This window comes from Ahaetulla prasina, chromosome 2 (assembly GCF_028640845.1).
Source record: "Ahaetulla prasina isolate Xishuangbanna chromosome 2, ASM2864084v1, whole genome shotgun sequence".
NCBI classification, from domain to species: Eukaryota; Metazoa; Chordata; class Lepidosauria; order Squamata; family Colubridae; genus Ahaetulla; species Ahaetulla prasina.
This window is the reverse complement of record NC_080540.1, coordinates 50,296,065-50,313,052: the sequence shown is the minus strand read 5'-3', so window position 1 is coordinate 50,313,052 and position 16,988 is coordinate 50,296,065. Positions and strand designations below refer to the sequence as shown.

The window sequence follows — 16,988 nt, the reverse complement described above, 5'->3', positions numbered from 1 at the left end:
TGGCAAATTGGTGCCCTGTGAATAGCGGAAAACATTACAACTGAAAGACAGCTGGATGCTGGATCCAGATTGCTAAAAATTTTCTCCAGACCAAGGAGAGATCTTGAAATTATTCATATGTACTCTGGAGAGCCGTGGGAATTGAGTGAGTAAATGGTAAATGGATGGAAATGACCAGCTTTCTGCAAGGAGTATAAATCCTTCTATTCCCCACCATCCAGTCAGAGCTGAAGAAGCTTCTTGGATAGAAGTGAAACATCTTCAAAAGAAAAACCAGAAAGTCCAGTTGCCTTTTGAAAAAGCACCTTTGGGACAGAAATGTTTACTGAATGACTCCAGAGATATAATATATATATTGATATGAACACTCATAATATTCATGGACATGGGGAAAAATGACCAGCTGTGCTTCCATTTGTTCTCTAAATTTTTCTAGGTTCTATATTAGGCAAGGGAAAATTATCTTTATAGATCTTTTTAATATCCCTTTGTATTGTATAACAATATAATATTTTTCTGGAAAGACTAATAAAGTGATTTCTCAAAATATGCCTCAATGAAGAATATATCTTTAAAAGAAACAAAAACTAAACTAAAATATATGCAAGCTAATGTTATTAAATCATTTGTCTTGTCAAAGTTCACCTTTTATACTGGATTGTTAAAGAGGTGTTCCATTCTATGCACTACTGTTAACCTTTTTTGAAATATATGCTTGGAACAGCTAGTGACTATAGCTGCAATCCCAAATACTCTTATTTAGAAGTAAGACAGTTGCCTTTATGAGACTTTTCAGTGTGTGTGTGCATGTATGAATGTACATACGTGTGTGTGTGTGTATGGATGGATGGATGGATAGATAGATAGATAGATAGATAGATAGATAGATAGATAGATAGATAGATAGATAGATAGATAGATAAACTACTGTGTGGTTGATTTGATTTTAAAGAAAAGAAGAGACTCTGCTAATATTAGATAAGAGTTGCTGTCACATGGAGTAGAAATAATTCTTATTTGAGCGCTATGTTTCCATACATTACAGAGCATTAAATTAGAAGTAGACAATCTATGATCCCAAGACCACAAACAGGCTCTGAATTACTTTCCTTTTGTAACTCCTAGGATTCAGTTTGTCTGAAACTGATAACAACTTTTCCTACTAAACAAATAAAAGCCATAGATAGTGTCCTAGAAACTAGATCTACTTGTGTGGAATGGTCTCCTCCTTTTTAAAAATGTCCCATCATCGCAGCCGTTTCCATTTCCCCTGAATATTTGTATTACCCTAAAATGTTGCTCTGTCTTGCAATAATTACCGTTCCTAGTGGGCTGCCTTTCAAGGACCTCTTAAAGAAAGTATGTACATAATAAAAAGGTGAATTTCTTTGCAACACAGAGTACAGTGATACTAGCTGAAATTACCATTGCTGCATTCATAGAAGATTAATTGTTGTGGTCTTTTCTGTAGGATCTTAAATCAGATAACTGCATGAAAACAAGTATGTTACTTTATTTTATTGAAATTAAAATAATTTCAAGCAAAACCACTTCTATTAATAGGAAGCACTATTGTTTGCTTTGGAAGGCATCAATGTTTTATTTTCCATTGCTCAGCAGCAACACACTGTGTGAACATCCAGCTGTAGAATAAAGAGTACCAAGCAAACAATCGAAACTCAAATCTGAATTTCCTTTTATTCATTGGGAGCATCCTAATCCATCCTGGAGCAAAACCTATTCGCTTATCTATTCTATATGAAACAATCCTGCCATGTTAGAAATATGATAATCAAGAACAGAGCGACCTGTGCTTCAGCACAGCTTTCAGCTTTTCATCAAGGTTTGAAATTCTCAGTGTAGGAATACTCATTAGAAAGCCACATTGGCTGTTTTTAATCCCATTTTTACCTCAACTTCCCACAGAGCTTTTGAGCTAGTTGCTGAAGTGGCTGACTGCCTCCCAGTCGTTCTCAGAAAAACATGTTGCTTCTTTCGATGTTCATCACAAGTAAGAAATTTCTCCTGCTCTGCATGGAACAATCTTACCACATCCCCCTGTGAGGACAATGAAAGATCAATCAACAGAAGTTTCGGTTGTGTTTTTGTGAAAAACCTAGTGATGAGGTACATCTTTCAACTTACTCCTTTGAGAATATCATCCTTATTGTCACTCCATTTCATAAAAAGAACTATTTTCCAGCTTGTATTGCAATTCACTGAATTTACCTATAAAAATAGAATGCCGCAGATAAAACAAGAATACAAAGACACACCATGATGCACAATTAATTGTCCCTCTTGACAATTCTGTGGAAAACTAAATGGCACTTCAATTATTTCTAACTCTCATGAGCTCTTAACTTACCTCATTGCAGCCCGGGTTATCCACTAGTTGATGGCTACTAGCGTGCAAAGGCTGGCCAGCATTAACAGGATTTAAGACTACCTTGTCCCCAATCACCACCTGTAAAACAAGGTTTCCATTTCATTTTCATTTACCTTTACAAAGGCAATATAAAGCTACCACTACTGGGAACTGGCTGCAAATTTATATATTTATTGTTCGATTTAGGATATCAAAAATACTAAGAAAATAAAGTAACATTTTAAGTAAAAATAACATTATTTAAGCCATGTCATTTAGACTTGTCCTGACATCTTCCATGTGCTTTTGTTCACATAAACCAAGATCATCTTTAGAGAGTATCCTCAATACTCACACCATCTAAGATTAGGAAGGTGATGACTGAAGAGATGGTAACACAGAGAGACTTTAGGGAATTCCCTCTCTAGCTTTTAGTCTTGCTAATTCTTTCAGAGATTAGCAGAGTTGGGTATACTATTTTTATTTTGATATACCACAATAACAGTTTTTGGTATACATGAATTGAATGAGTTGCTGAAGAATAGCACAGATAATTTACTTAAAATAAATTGAATTAATTTAATAGAGTAATTTGCATTAAATAAGCCACGGTGAACAGAAAGAAGAGAAAGAATTGTATGGAGCCTCGAGGCTAATATTTTTTTGCAATAAATAAATAGATTATTGATGCATTGATATAGACTAAAATATCCAGCACAGGCGTTCTTAAGTGAACAGAATGACATTATTTTCATAATCATTCAAAATCTAAACAGTTACTCTTTTACTCTTTAAAAATGTTTGTTTCCAAAACATTTGTTTCTATAGCAATTTTCTTTCTCTCATGCACACTTGTTTTCATAGGAGGGCAAGGAGAAGAAGCACTGCATTATATAAACAATGCATTGAATTAATTACAAGAAAGTATGTGATGAAGAAAATGTTTAACATTTCATATTGCAAACCAGTTTCCCTGGCAGTTCTGTAAACTTACACTGTCTCCTATAGAACGCAGTTTGTAGAAGGGTTGTATATAAAACCAGGAACCTTCATTGCCAGCTTCATCTAGTGTCACTCTCATAGCATTCTTCTCTAGAAGAGCTGGAAGTCTCTTATTTACTGTTAAATATTTGTTGCTTTTTAAATGCAGAAGCTGGAAAGAAAGAAAGAAAGAAAAGCAACAACAAATTAAAATTGTTGTGCCTACTGCAATAATTGTTCACAATGCTGACATTTTATATAGATCAGGGGTGTCAAACTCAAGACTGGGGCCTGAATTTGGCCCATGAGGTACTTAGTTCTGGCCCATGGGGCTCACCTGGAAACAGTGGAGGACCAGCCCACTGTGATTCTACCAGCAAAAATGGGCTCTCAAGCTGCCACGAGGCCATGGCAGCCAAAAAAAAGCTCAGAAGCCCATTTTCACCAGCAGAGCGTTCGGGCCACCATAGGCCCCCTGACACATATGATGTTGAGCTGGCCACGCCAGTACTGGCCATGCCCACCCCGGCTTCCAGAGGTCAAACACAATCCTGATGCGGCCCTCAATGAAATCAAGTTTGACACCCCTGATATAGATCATCATTTGATTTGCTTTTGGCTTAGTACAATGTACATAGTGGTTGGGGATCACAAGTAATGGGGTAATGTGAGAAATCATCACATTGTGGCATAGGCAGCAATGGTTACTCAAACCATAGCTTAACAGCTGATTGCTGTTCGAAGTGGAAATGTAATTTATTGATGCTTTTAAAATTCCTGTACTGTTCATATTATAATGCAGAATGAGATGCAACAGTTGAGCATTCTACCCACAATTTTCTACAGTTCCAGCAATATTTCCCACTTTAGGAAGAAGTTTATTGAAGACTTATATAGTTACTTCAAGACTTGTTGAAGACTTGTATAGTTACATCAGCCACACAGAATAGTTGGTGAATGGCACTCAACAAGTGGACATTTAATATGTTTAAAAGCTTTTCTTCTCTCAAAAACCTTCTACTCCAGGTTTCCCGACAATTTTCATGACATAGCACGAACTTTCAACTGGATTTTTTATGTTACTGAAACCAGTACACCATATGATTCTCTCAAACTATTTAAAGAATGTTTCTGTGTTAAATAAATATTTGGGTAGCATGGAAGCATGACGAAGATGAAGATATGATGTTGATACTGGGAATAATTCAACTCCGAGGACTAGTCAAGCTTCCTGTACCAATAAAGTCAGATGTGGAACTTGGGAAAATCATAATCTCAAAAAGCTTCTACCAGATATTAATTTTAGCAAAGAAAAAACATGAGAAAATTAGGAGCCCCCTCCCCTCTCACAGTGGCATTTCAGCCACTGCAGAATCAAATCTACATTCTGACATTGAAACCTGAATACTTAGTAGCCAGTTTATTTGATGAAACAGAGCAAGAGTCTGAAAGAACTGGCATATCCCATAGCTACCCTGCAGATGTTCAAACAGATCACCCCTGCAAAGCCCTAATTCTAAATTACAATTCTGTTTCTTCGTTGCCAATACCCAGTAACTTCCTCTGGGGCAAAGGAAGCAGCAGGTAGGAGTGGGTGGTGCCTATCCTCACAAAAGATAGACCTCTCTCTCCCAGAATCTTAATGCTTCTAAGAGGACAGAAAAATAGGTGGTTTAAGGATGACATAGTCTGAAGACTTAACTTATGTTGGGGGGGAACCTGTAACATCTCAAAAGTTGCTGATGAAATCCCTCACCTTTGGCCACACAAGCAGAAGCTGCTGGTTGTCGGATGTCAGCAACATCTTAAGAACCAAAGGTTTCTCATTCTGACTGAACTGCTAACTAGGATATAATCTCTGAACAAATAAGAATAGCAATATTAATTTATTTTTTTTCTTGTTTTCCACAGAAATTTTAAAATCAAAATGTTTTCAGAAATATCATTTTGCATTTTTCTGTAGGCTGGTTTGAAAATAATTTAAATTACCAGTACTACACAAAACTCATGGAAGACACTGCTTACCTGAATAACATTACCATACTGGATAACTGTACCAAGCAGCTTCCTATTTTCTGTCTCATTCTGCTTTTTTTCCAAATCTGCAGCATGCTAAATTTAATAAACAAACAAAAGATTTGCTGTTGAGCAAGGATGGGAAAATCTGCAATGAGTTGCTTTTTAAAATGAAAGATGTTACAAACAATACTTCAATCCCACCCTCAAAAAAAACCCCATTGCATAATTGAATTCAACAACACTTAAAGTTCACCCACTGAACTCATGCTTGTAACTCATGACTAACTAAAGCATTCTAAATGTAATTAATCCTTTCAGAATAGGCTAAACTCCAACAGATCCAACTCCATTCTCAAGTATCAAGGCTTCTGTTGCTGTGTAAAATTTGACTGTTCCACTGCAATTCCACTCCCATTTCCAGTTTTTGAAATTCATATTTTCAAATGCCTGCTTTCAGCCATTGGTTGTTTTCTAACCCAAGTCGGAAATGCTGGTCCCTTTTATTGACTTTTTTGATTTTAATAAATGGTAAAGTTGAAGAGAAACAAAAGGAAGAGGAAGAAAAGTAAACGGAAGTAAAAAGCAGGGAAAAGTGAGAGGAAAACGTAAAAGGAAACAAAGACACATGTACTAAAAGTCAGACATAGATGATAACTTTGGGTTAGCATTCAGATTTATATCAGAAAGAGTAGTGAAATTTCTTTCTAAATCTCACTTTCTTTCTAAGGTTTTAAAAACAGGTTATATAAGTCTATAAGGACAGAACCATTATTGCATCCATATTTACTCATATACAACTAAAAAAGATGACATTAGAAATGAAATAGCCTATATAAGCATGTGGATTAATCCAAAATATTCCAACCCATTTTAGAACTCCTTTAGAACACAGACAGAATTCGAAGTTTTGGACAGAATACAAATCCAAAATATTTATGTATTATATTTCTAATCTGCCCAGAAGAACTTTGACTAGTGTACAACATCAAACAATAACTTAATAATAAGTTATCCCATCTAAATTCATTTCAAGAATAAAAATGAACCACAGAAGAAAAACGAAGATAAAATTCCAAGAACCTGTATAGCAAATTTTATAGTAAATTAAAGTCCTATTTTTAGAAATAAGGTATTTTTCTTCCACCAGATAATAGTAAGACAAAAATTGCATTTCAAGAATAGTTCTATACTCTGGCCACAAGCTGCTGCTGAAAATAATGTACATTCAACACAGACTTGGAAGAATATTTTAAATTCAACCATACAAATTGAAGGAAAGGATGGACAGGAAAAATATAAAGACCAAAATGGCCAATTTATTGCAATGCCAATAAGGTTTCTATCTACAGTCAGACGACTTCCGGTGTCCAGAGGCAACGGTCGTCTGGAGGCTTCTCCTGCCCCCAGCGCCCGAATCCGGCCGCCGCCGAGGCCCCTAGGGGCCAGGTGTTCCGAAAAGGACACCTGCCGCACGGACGGCTCGCCAGGGGTCTCCCAGCCGACATACAGGACTGGGGGGACCGATGCTGGCGCGTCCTAGGCTCGGCGGGGTTTGGAGGCCACGGGCCACGGCCATTACTTTGGTCGTCGCCTGGGCCGCTGTGCCCGGTGACACCGGGGCTTTGGATTTATAACTGCAGCAGCCTGGTGGTGAACAGGGAACGGAGAAGAATTGAGGAATGGAGAAGGGAAGGGGATATCGGTAAACGCGAGTGGAGTGCTCCGGAGTGCGGGGGGGTTTTTCTCCCCTGCGGCTGGAAGGAGCACGAGTCATTCTGGAGAGAGGAGAACTTAAAATAAGAAGATTACTGGTTTTGTGGAGCTCTGGAGAGAAGAGGTGATGGAGAAATTTAGGAGGGAGGGTTTGAGGCCCCCCCTCCCTCTGGGGAACAGTGGTGGCGCCCAGCTTCCGCCTTCACTATGAGAATCTTGATGACATCACTTCCCTTCGGCTTCCTGGTTGACTAACTGTATTCTGGACTCGTTGCTCCTGTGAGTGCCCCCTGGTGGATCCGGAGGAAATTACAAGGATACTGTGCTTGCCTGAGGATTTTGAATTTTTTTTTTCTAAATGGCAAAAGGTCAGAGACCAACTGCTGGAGAGATGGAGAGAATTCTGGAAAAGTTATCCAATATGGATAAGAAACTGGATGATTTGCAAAGAGGCCAAACGGAAATAAGAGCAGAAATTGTGACTATCCAAAAGGATTTAAAGGATACTCAACAAGTCTCAGCAGAAAACAAGCAGAAAGTGGAAGGTCTGGAGGGTGAGATGCGGGCAGTGCAGAAAAGAGAGGAGACGACAGGCAATGCTGTGCTTGGACTACAGATGGATAAAATGTCTTATTTCCTTAGGTTTCAAAATTTGGAAGAAGTGGACCAAGAAGATTTGAGAGATGTTCTGACTAAATTGTTGGGAGAATTTCTTGGGAGAGGTGTTGATTTCATGAATTGGGATGTGGATCGAGTTTATAGAGTTAACTCACAATATGCACGCACGCATGCAGTTCCCAGAGAGGTTCATGTCAAATTTGTGAGAAGAGGCGAGATGAAATTCTTAGAAAACATAGGAGTGGGGCACTGACTTACAGGGGCAGGAGATAGCCATTCTGAGGCAGATTCCCAGACAGGTCGTGAAATGAGAAAGAAATATTACTTTTGTCAAGCAAATTGTACCAGAAGGAGTAGGCTTCAGATGGCTGATGCCAGAGGATTGATGATTTTCCGGGAGGGCATTACGAAAAAATTAGTACAATTGCGGAGGCTACGGCCTCGTGGAGGAACACAAAGCCCTCCTGGAATCAGATGACCCAGGAATTGAAGAAGGGGAGGTTATAGACCATGGGGCGGTGGCGGCTGCCGCTGTTGCGGCCCTGGAGTTGGGTCAGGCTGAACCCAGAGTTCTGAGATCCAAAACTAGGAAGTGATAAAGATATTTGGTATTGTGTTGGTTTTCCTTATTCTCTTTTGTATGATATTCTGTTTATTCTTGACCCTTCTTTATTGCGTATGTAAGATTTGTAAACTTAGCTACTTCGTGTCACCTGCTTGCCATATGGCTGTTGTATGTTTTAAAAAATTTGAGCAAAATTCTTATCTTGGATGAGAAAAATGAAAATTTACCATACCTGATATGTATTTGTATAAACCTTTTTTGACCAATAAAAACTTTTTGAAAAAAAAAAAAAATAAGGTTTCTATCTAGATTGTAATGCTAAGTAACCGTCAAAATCTAAGGACCCATGGTGGTGCAGTGGTTAGAATGCAGTATTGCAGGCTAACTCACTACTCGATCCTGACCAGCTCAAGGTTAATTCAGTCTTCCATCTTTCTGAGGTCAGTAAAATGAGGACCCAGATTGTTGGGGCAATATGCTGACTCTGTAGCCACTTAGAGAGGGCTGTAAAAGCATAACGAAGCAGTATTAAGTGTAAATGCTATTGTTACTTCTAAAATCCGTGTTTGTTAAAATGTGGTCTATGAGCCCTGGGTGCTTCCCACGACCACCCCTCTAAATACAATTTTAATTTTTAATACTATATAGTAAATTCTGATAAATATCACCCATACAATAGACAAAGCAACTGCTGTCTTCCAACAAAGAGCTCACGTCCACCATAAACACAGCAACCAAGATCAGATCATTTAATCTCATCGTCATACTGACTGCCATCTACACCAGTGAGACCTGTAAATCTACCACAAGAATTATTCATCAGATCAACGACTTTCAACAACGTTACCTCAGAAGGATATTTCTTATCTCATATTGGGACCATGTCATAAACAAACTCATTCTACAAAGAAGTAATTTTCCAAAAACTCTCTGAGATAGCGACAGAACAAACAGTGCCTTTTACTGGACGTGCTCCTCATGAGTGAGCAACATCCAGCAAAGATCACAATAAATTGGATACCACCAGATGGTCAGAGAAAAAGAGAAAAAGAGAAAGGCCAAATAAAACCTGGCACCAAACATTTCAGGAAGATCTGAAGAATATCAATCATAAATGGAAGGATGTGGAGACTGTAGCTGTGGACCAAGAATTGTGGAGTAAACTTCTAGCCCAATGTGCTTAGCATAAGATATGATATAGGAGGTACAGTGGTTAGAATGCAGGATTGCAGGAAAACTCTGCCCACAGCATAGAGTTCTATCCAGACAGGGTTCAAGATTGATTCAGTCTTCCATCCTTCCAAGGTTGGTAAAATGAGGACCCATATTGTTGGGGCAATATGCTGATGATTTAAATTGCCTAGAGAGTGTTGTAAAATACTATGGGGTAATGTACAGGTAGTCCTTGACTTACAACAGTTCATTTAGTGACTGTTAGAAGTTACCACGGCACTGAAAAAAGTGATTTATGGCTATTTTTCACACTTATGATTGTTGCAGCATCCCCATGGTCATGTGATTTACATTCGGATGCTTGACAATTGGTTCATATTTATGACAGCTGCAATGTCCTGGGTACACATGATCCCCCTTTTGGGACCTTCTGATAAGCGAAATCTATAGGGAAGCCAGATTCACTTAACAACTGTGTTACTAACTTAACAACCGCAGTGTATCACTTAACAAATGTGGCAAGAAAAGTCATAAAATGGGGCAAACTCACTTAACAATTGCCTCATTTAACGACATAAGTTTTGGGCTCAACTGTGGTCATAAGTTGAGGACTACCTGTAAGTGCTATTGGTATATATAACAAAAGTTCTTTTGGGATCCTCCATAATTTTTAAAAGTGGGAAAGTGTCCTTAGAGCAAAAAGTTTAAGAAATACTGGTCTAAAAAGGTAGTCCTCGACTTACAATCACAATTTAGCCCAAAATTTCCATTGCCCAGCAAGACAGTTGTTCAGAGAGTTATTTTATGACTTTTCTTGCCACAGTTGTTAAGTGAATTATTGCAGCTGTTAAGTTAGTAACATGGTTGTTAAGTGAATCTGGCTTCCCCATTGACTTTGTTTGTCGGAAGGTCACAAAAGCTGACCACATGGCCCCAGGAGACTCCAACCGTCAATCATATGAGCCAGTTGCCAAGCGTCCAAATTTTGATTTGGACATGGGGATACCGCAACAGTCATAAGTGTGAAAAATGGTCATAAGTCACTTTTTTCAGGCTGTTGGCATTGGAACCTGATACAGCCAACATGCGAATTATTTTTTCTAGCTATCTCTTTACTGCTTGTCTTGATTTTTAGGAAACCCTAAACCAGTGCGTCTATTTCAAATTATTAAATCCTCTTGAAAAAAAATTTTTAAATAAAAAGTGTGCATGTTTTTTGTATTGTTGTTATTGATGATGAAGTTGTAGCACGATTTCCGTTATTTTTTTTAAAAAGGATGTCATTTTTAGTACCTTTTTTAAAAACAAGCAAAGGAATCATTCTGTGTAGCAGCCGCTAGGTGTCACTTTGTTAAAAGAAGAATTGATTTTGTATTCCAGTTAAAACCCGTCCCAGATTCCTAAATCCCTTAAATGGTATTAGTTTAAAATAACCTGACCCTTAGTACAGCTTGATCTACAGCAGAAGATCCTGAATTCCACCATTAGATACACAAGCCAAAAATGCACGTGACTAAAAATGCATGTTGAACATTTTTTTTACAGATTACTTCAAACCACATGGAAGAAAAAGTACCAAGACAGGAAACAGCCTTGATTCTCAATGAACGGTCTGCATCCAGATGTTGTGTACTCCTTATACTGGGAGAAATTATTCATTTAAAAACCAACCACTGTGTTATCTGTGCTTTCTCTATTGCATTCCTCTGTTCAGAAGAGGCTCATCCTCCAGCAGCCAAGAGCCCTGTAGCATTTCAAATAATCTTAAACAATACACACAAACACAAAAAGGACGGCTTTTCTTAGTGCTGCTAAATATGGCTAAGATCCAAATGCTTGCTTGGGCTTGCCTGACTGTTTTGTATTATTACCCAGCCTAGATCCCATCAAGCTATTTTTGAAACACTCCTCTGTTTCAATTCAACTGAGACTGTGTGCACTGCCGGACAATAAAGAACAGGTTCTTAATCTCCTTTAACCACATGAAATGTTTACGAGATTAACCAAAGGCATTTTTAATACCAGGAACTGACCCGACATAAAGGATCAAATAAATTTGTAATTATTTTCCCTGAACAGAAGTTATACATTTCCAGTCACACATACCATAATAGCAATAGCACTTAGACTTATATACCACTTCACAGTGCTTTACAGTTCTTTCTAAGAGGTTTATAGAGTCAGCATATTGCCCCTAACAATTTGGGTCATCATTTTACCCATTTCGGAAGGATGGAAGATTGAGTAAACCTGGAGCCTGGTGAGATTTGAACTCTTAAATTGTAGGCAGCTGGCAGTCAGCAGAAGTAGCCTGCACTACTGCACTCTAACCACTGTGCCATCGTGGCTCATAATGCTAGTTCTTTTGATTCAGTTTGGGTCCAGCCATTCAACCAACAATCCAACCAGCCATCCAAACAGCCATCCAAACAGCCATCCAAACAGCCATCCAAACAGCCATCCAAACAGCCATTCAACCAACAATCCAAACAGCCATCCAAACAGCCATCCAAACAGCCACCCAACAATCCACCCAAACAACCATCCATCCAAACAACCAAACTACCATCCAACCATCTGTGCAACCATCTGTTGTACACAACCCCCAACCTACTAACATCCAAAACTAGGTATGCACGCCCCTTACCTCTCCAACACCAATCACTTCAGATCTCAAATGCAAATTGATAAATGCAAGAAGCACAGTCAACAAATTACCTGAACTTATCCTCTTATTAAACAGTGGCACATTTGATATCATTTTTGTTTGTGAAAAATGGCTGAACTCATCCCTTCCTGACTCCATTATCTCAAACAAAGAATATCAAGTCTATCGATCAGATCGTGAAAACCGAAGAGGTGGTGGAGTGGCTATCTTTTACAAAAAGTCACTGAATCTGAAAAATATCCAAGTAGCACATAAACTCTCTCTTCCTGAAACTATTGTATGCGACCTATCACTTGACACTACTCTTCGATTCTTACTATGCTACAGAGCCCCTGACTATGACATTACCCATGCAAATATGCTAACCTCAATGCTAACATGGGCTACCTCTTGCCCATATCCTCTCATCTTCCTGGGTGACCTAAATCTACCTCTCATTAACTGGACAACTAATGAATGTTCAACTGACCCAATCCATACTACACTATACAACGCTGTTACAAACCTAGGTCTTGAACAACTTGTAACTAACAATACAAGACTCAACAACTGCCTTGATCTCATCTTCTGCAACAATTCAAACTCAATTTATGGACTACAAATTAAAGAACCTTTTTCCAACAGTGACCACTGCATGATTGATTTTCGTCTCAATATACGTCCATACTTAAATCGTCATTTATTTATTTATTTATTATTCATATTTGTATACCGCCCTATCTCCCGAAGGACTCAGGGCGGTTCACAGGCATATAAAACATTTATATACAAATTAAAATAATCATTAAAAAGCTTATTCTAATGCCCAATTATTAAAAATAGAAATATAAATATTAAAACCAATTTAAAACCCCTATAAATTTAAAATCTAAGCCAGTCCTGCACAGATGAATAAATGTGTCTTGAGCTCGCGACGGAAGGTTCGGAGGTCCGGAAGTTGACGGAGTCCTGGGGGGAGTTCGTTCCAGAGGGTGGGAGCCCCCACAGAGAAGGCCCTTTCCCTGGGCGTCGCCAGACGACACTGCCTAGCTGACGGCACCCTGAGGAGTCCCTCTCTGTGAGAGCGCACGGGTCGGTGAGAGGTATTCGGTAGCAGTAGGCGGTCCCGTAAATAACGCGGCCCTATGCCATGGAGCGCTTTGAAGGTGGTTACCAAAACCTTGAAGCGCACCCGGAAGGCCACAGGTAGCCAGTGCAGCCTGCGCAGGATTGGTGTCATACGGGAGCCACGAGGGCTCCTCTATAACCCGCGCAGCCGCATTCTGAACTAACTGCAGCCTCCGGATGCCCTTCAAGGAGCCCCATGTAGAGCATTGCAGTAATCCAGGCGAGACGTCACGAGGGCGTGAGTGACCGTGCATAGGGCATCCCGGTCTAGAAAGGGGCGCAACTGGCGCACCAGGCGAACCTGGTAAAAAGCTCTCCTGGAGACGGCCGTCAAATGATCTTCAAAAGACAGCCGTTCATCCAGGAGGACGCCCAAGTTGCGCACCCCTTCCATCGGGGCCAAGGACTCGCCCCCAACAGTCAGCCGAGGACTCAGCTGACTGTACTGAGATGCCGGCATCCACAGCCACTCTGTCTTGGAGGGATTGAGCTTGAGCCTGTTTCTCCCCATCCAGACCCGTACGGCCTCCAAGCACCGGGACAACACTTCGATAGCTTCGTTGGGGTGGCCCGGTGTGGAAAAGTACAGCTGGGTGTCATCAGCGTACAGCTGGTACCTCACACCGAAGCCACTGATGATCTCACCCAGCGGCTTCATATAGATGTTGAACAGAAGGGGCGAGAGGATCGACCCCTGCGGCACCCCACAAGTGAGGCGCCTCGGAGCCGACCTCTGCCCCCCTGTCAACACCGTCTGCAACCGATCGGAGAGATAGGAGGAGAACCACCGATAAACGGTGCCTCCCACTCCCAATCCCCCCAACCGGCGCAGCAGGATACCATGGTCGATGGTATCGAAAGCCGCTGAGAGGTCTAATAGGACCAGGGCAGAGGAACATCCCCTATCCCTGGCCCTCCAGAGATCATCCACCAACGCGACCAAAGCCATCTCAGTGCTGTAACCGAGCCGGAAGACGGACTGGAACGGGTCTAGATAGACAGTTTCATCCAGGTGTAAGGGAAGCTGATATGCCACCATACTCTCTACAACCTTCGCCGCAAAGCGAAGGTTGGAGACCGGACGATAATTACCTAAAACAGCCGGGTCCAGGGAAGGCTTCTTGAGGAGGGGTCTCACCACCGCCTCTTTCAAGGCGGCCGGGAAGACTCCCTCCACCAAGGAGGCGCTCGTAATTGCCTGGAGCCAGCCTCGTGTCACCTCCTGAGTGGCCAGCACCAACCAGGAGGGGCACGGGTCCAGTAAACACGTGGTGGCATTCAACCTACCCAACAACCTGTCCATGTCCTCGGGAGCCACAGGGTCAAACTCATCCCATAAAATGTCACCAAGACCACCCTCAGCCGTCTCACCCGCGTCACCGCAATTTTGGTCCAGACCATCCCGAAGCTGAACGATTTTATCGTATAGATAACCGTTAAACTCCTCAGCACGTCCCTGCAACGGGTCATCCCGCTCCCCCTGGTGTAAGAGGGAGCGAGTCACCCGAAACAGGGCGGCTGGGCGGTTATCTGCCGATGCAATGAGGGAGGAGGCGTAGCTACGCCTCGCTTCCCTCAATGCCACTAGGTAAGCCCTAGTATAGGACTTCACTAGTGTCCGATCAGCTTCCGAACGGCTAGACCTCCAGGAACTCTCTAGGCGTCTTCTCCGGCGCTTCATCCCTCTCAGCTCCTCGGAGAACCAAGGAGCCGGTTGGGACCTGCGCCGGGTCAGAGGCCGCAAAGGCACGACACGGTCTAAGGCCCCCGGCGCGGCCCGTTCCCAGGCCACGACAAGTTCCTCAGCCGAGCCGTGAGCCAGACCCTCAGGAAATGGCCCAAGCTCCGTCCGGAACCCCTCCGGGTCCATCAGGCGCCTGGGACGGAACCAACGTGTCGGCTCCGTCTCCCTGCGGTGGTGAATGGCGGTCAGAAAGTCCAGGCGAAGAAGAGAGTGATCTGACCATGACAAAGGTTCAGTGACTATTTCCTTCAAGTCCAGATCTCTCGACCACTGACCAGAGACAAAAATCAGGTCCAGAGTGCCACCCCCAATGTGAGTAGGGCCATCAACTACTTGGGTCAGGTCCAAGGCCGTCATGGAGGCCGTGAACTCCCGAGCTGCCGTCGATGACGAGCCGGAAGATGGCAAGTTAAAGTCCCCCATGACTAAAAGTCTGGGGGTCTCAACTGCCACCCCAGCCAGCACCTCCAGGAGCTCGGGCAGGGCAGCTGTCACGCAGCAAGGAGCCAGGTACGTGATCAGCAAACCCATCTGACACCTATGACCCCATCTCACAAAGAGGGATTCGCACCCGGCAATCTGAGGTACAGTGGTCTCCCTCGGCTCTAGACTCTCTCTAATCACAACCGCCACCCCCCCACCCCTACCCTGAGCCCTTGGCTGATGGAATGCACGGAAACCCGGCGGGCACATCTCAACAAGGGGCACACCCCCTTCCGTGCCCAGCCAGGTTTCTGTAACGCCTATGAGGTCCGCGGCGCCCCCCTGAATAAGATCGTATATTAGGGGGGCCTTATTGACTACGGACCGTGCGTTGCATAACATCAGCCGAAGGCCCAGGCTCTGAGGGTCTTGACCATCCGGGGAACGGGAAAAGGACGAGGGATCGGGGCGCGCGATCGCCTGCAGACATCGAGCACGCGCCCCCCCAGAACGATATGATCCCCCCCCTTCCGCCATATCTGCCCCTCCCACTTACCGTGCAAATCAGGCCACCCACACCAACAGGAACGCAATCTCCCCCCCTAACCTCCGAACCCATTAAAGAACCGTCACGAGCACGCGCGAGGACTGGCTCCCCACCCGACGGGCTACCCCCAACGCCCGCCCTAACCCTCCCACCCCTTAAAAAAGCCCTATCTAAAAAACCCCAAAGGCTCTTTTTTCTCGCATGCCACCTCTGTGGGTCCCAAGACCCGTCATTGAGGCCGGCCCTTGATAATGCGGCGGGCCATTCCTGCGAGGCGGGGGCACCTCGCAGGCGCAAGAGTTCTAAGGCAGAATATCGCATAGATAAATTAAAAGCATAAACAGGAGAAAGCAGGCGATAAGAGGTAGCAATGTAATGTCTGGGGTGGCAAGATGTAATGCCAAGTCCAAGTGGATACCCATCTTCCAGAATATCTTCAGATGGTGGCTGGCTTAAAGATGATACAGGATGTGTTGTGTCTTGCCCGCCCTCAGAGCAGCCAGGGCCTTCTTACCTGCTCCCGAACACTGAGGAATGTATGCCTCCCGGCCCAAGTCCTGGCTCCATGCCCACACAAACTGCAGAAGAAGGAGAATCTCCCGGCCCCAGCCCTGACTCCATGCCCAGGCAAACGGAGCAGCTAGACCCCTCCCCCTCCTCCACAGCATGTGAGCCTGAGGAGGGTTTATTCCCAACAGCTGATTGGAGTAATCCTTGCATCAGAAGATTGGATAGGCGGAGGCAACAGAGGGAAGGGAGGGGCAGGCCTTAATGAGTGCTGAGTCATGGAGCCACACCCCATGGCCTATATAAAGGATCTACTTTCTGGCAGTCTCTGAGTCAGGCAAAAGTCAAACTTATCTTGCTGAAGTCACTTACTGGTCTCCTGCCTGCTCTGAGGACTTTGCTAGGACTTTGGGCAGAGCTGCAGAGGCAAGCCTGATTCGGATTTCCCTGACCCAGCTGTCAGCGGAGGAGTGGGACACGACAGGATGGTATAATCGCAGGTGTAGTCTGATGGTAAAAAGTTATTGCTACTCTGCGCAAAGCTCAGTCCTGAAA

The 16,988-nt window shown here is 42.9% G+C and overlaps 1 protein-coding gene across 1 annotated transcript in view; it reads right to left on the bottom strand.

The window, feature by feature from the left end:
- The window catches only part of ITPR1 (inositol 1,4,5-trisphosphate receptor type 1), a 309,457-nt gene that overhangs the window by 183,219 nt on the left and 109,250 nt on the right, over positions 1 to 16,988 (bottom strand). Inside the window, exons 5-9 of the mRNA XM_058168445.1 lie at positions 5,375 to 5,461; positions 3,363 to 3,521; positions 2,369 to 2,467; positions 2,146 to 2,229; positions 1,912 to 2,058 (exon numbers count right to left, since the gene is read on the bottom strand). Coding sequence (XP_058024428.1) covers positions 1,912 to 2,058; positions 2,146 to 2,229; positions 2,369 to 2,467; positions 3,363 to 3,521; positions 5,375 to 5,461 — 576 coding nt within the window. The remainder of the gene's footprint in view (positions 1 to 1,911; positions 2,059 to 2,145; positions 2,230 to 2,368; positions 2,468 to 3,362; positions 3,522 to 5,374; positions 5,462 to 16,988) is intronic.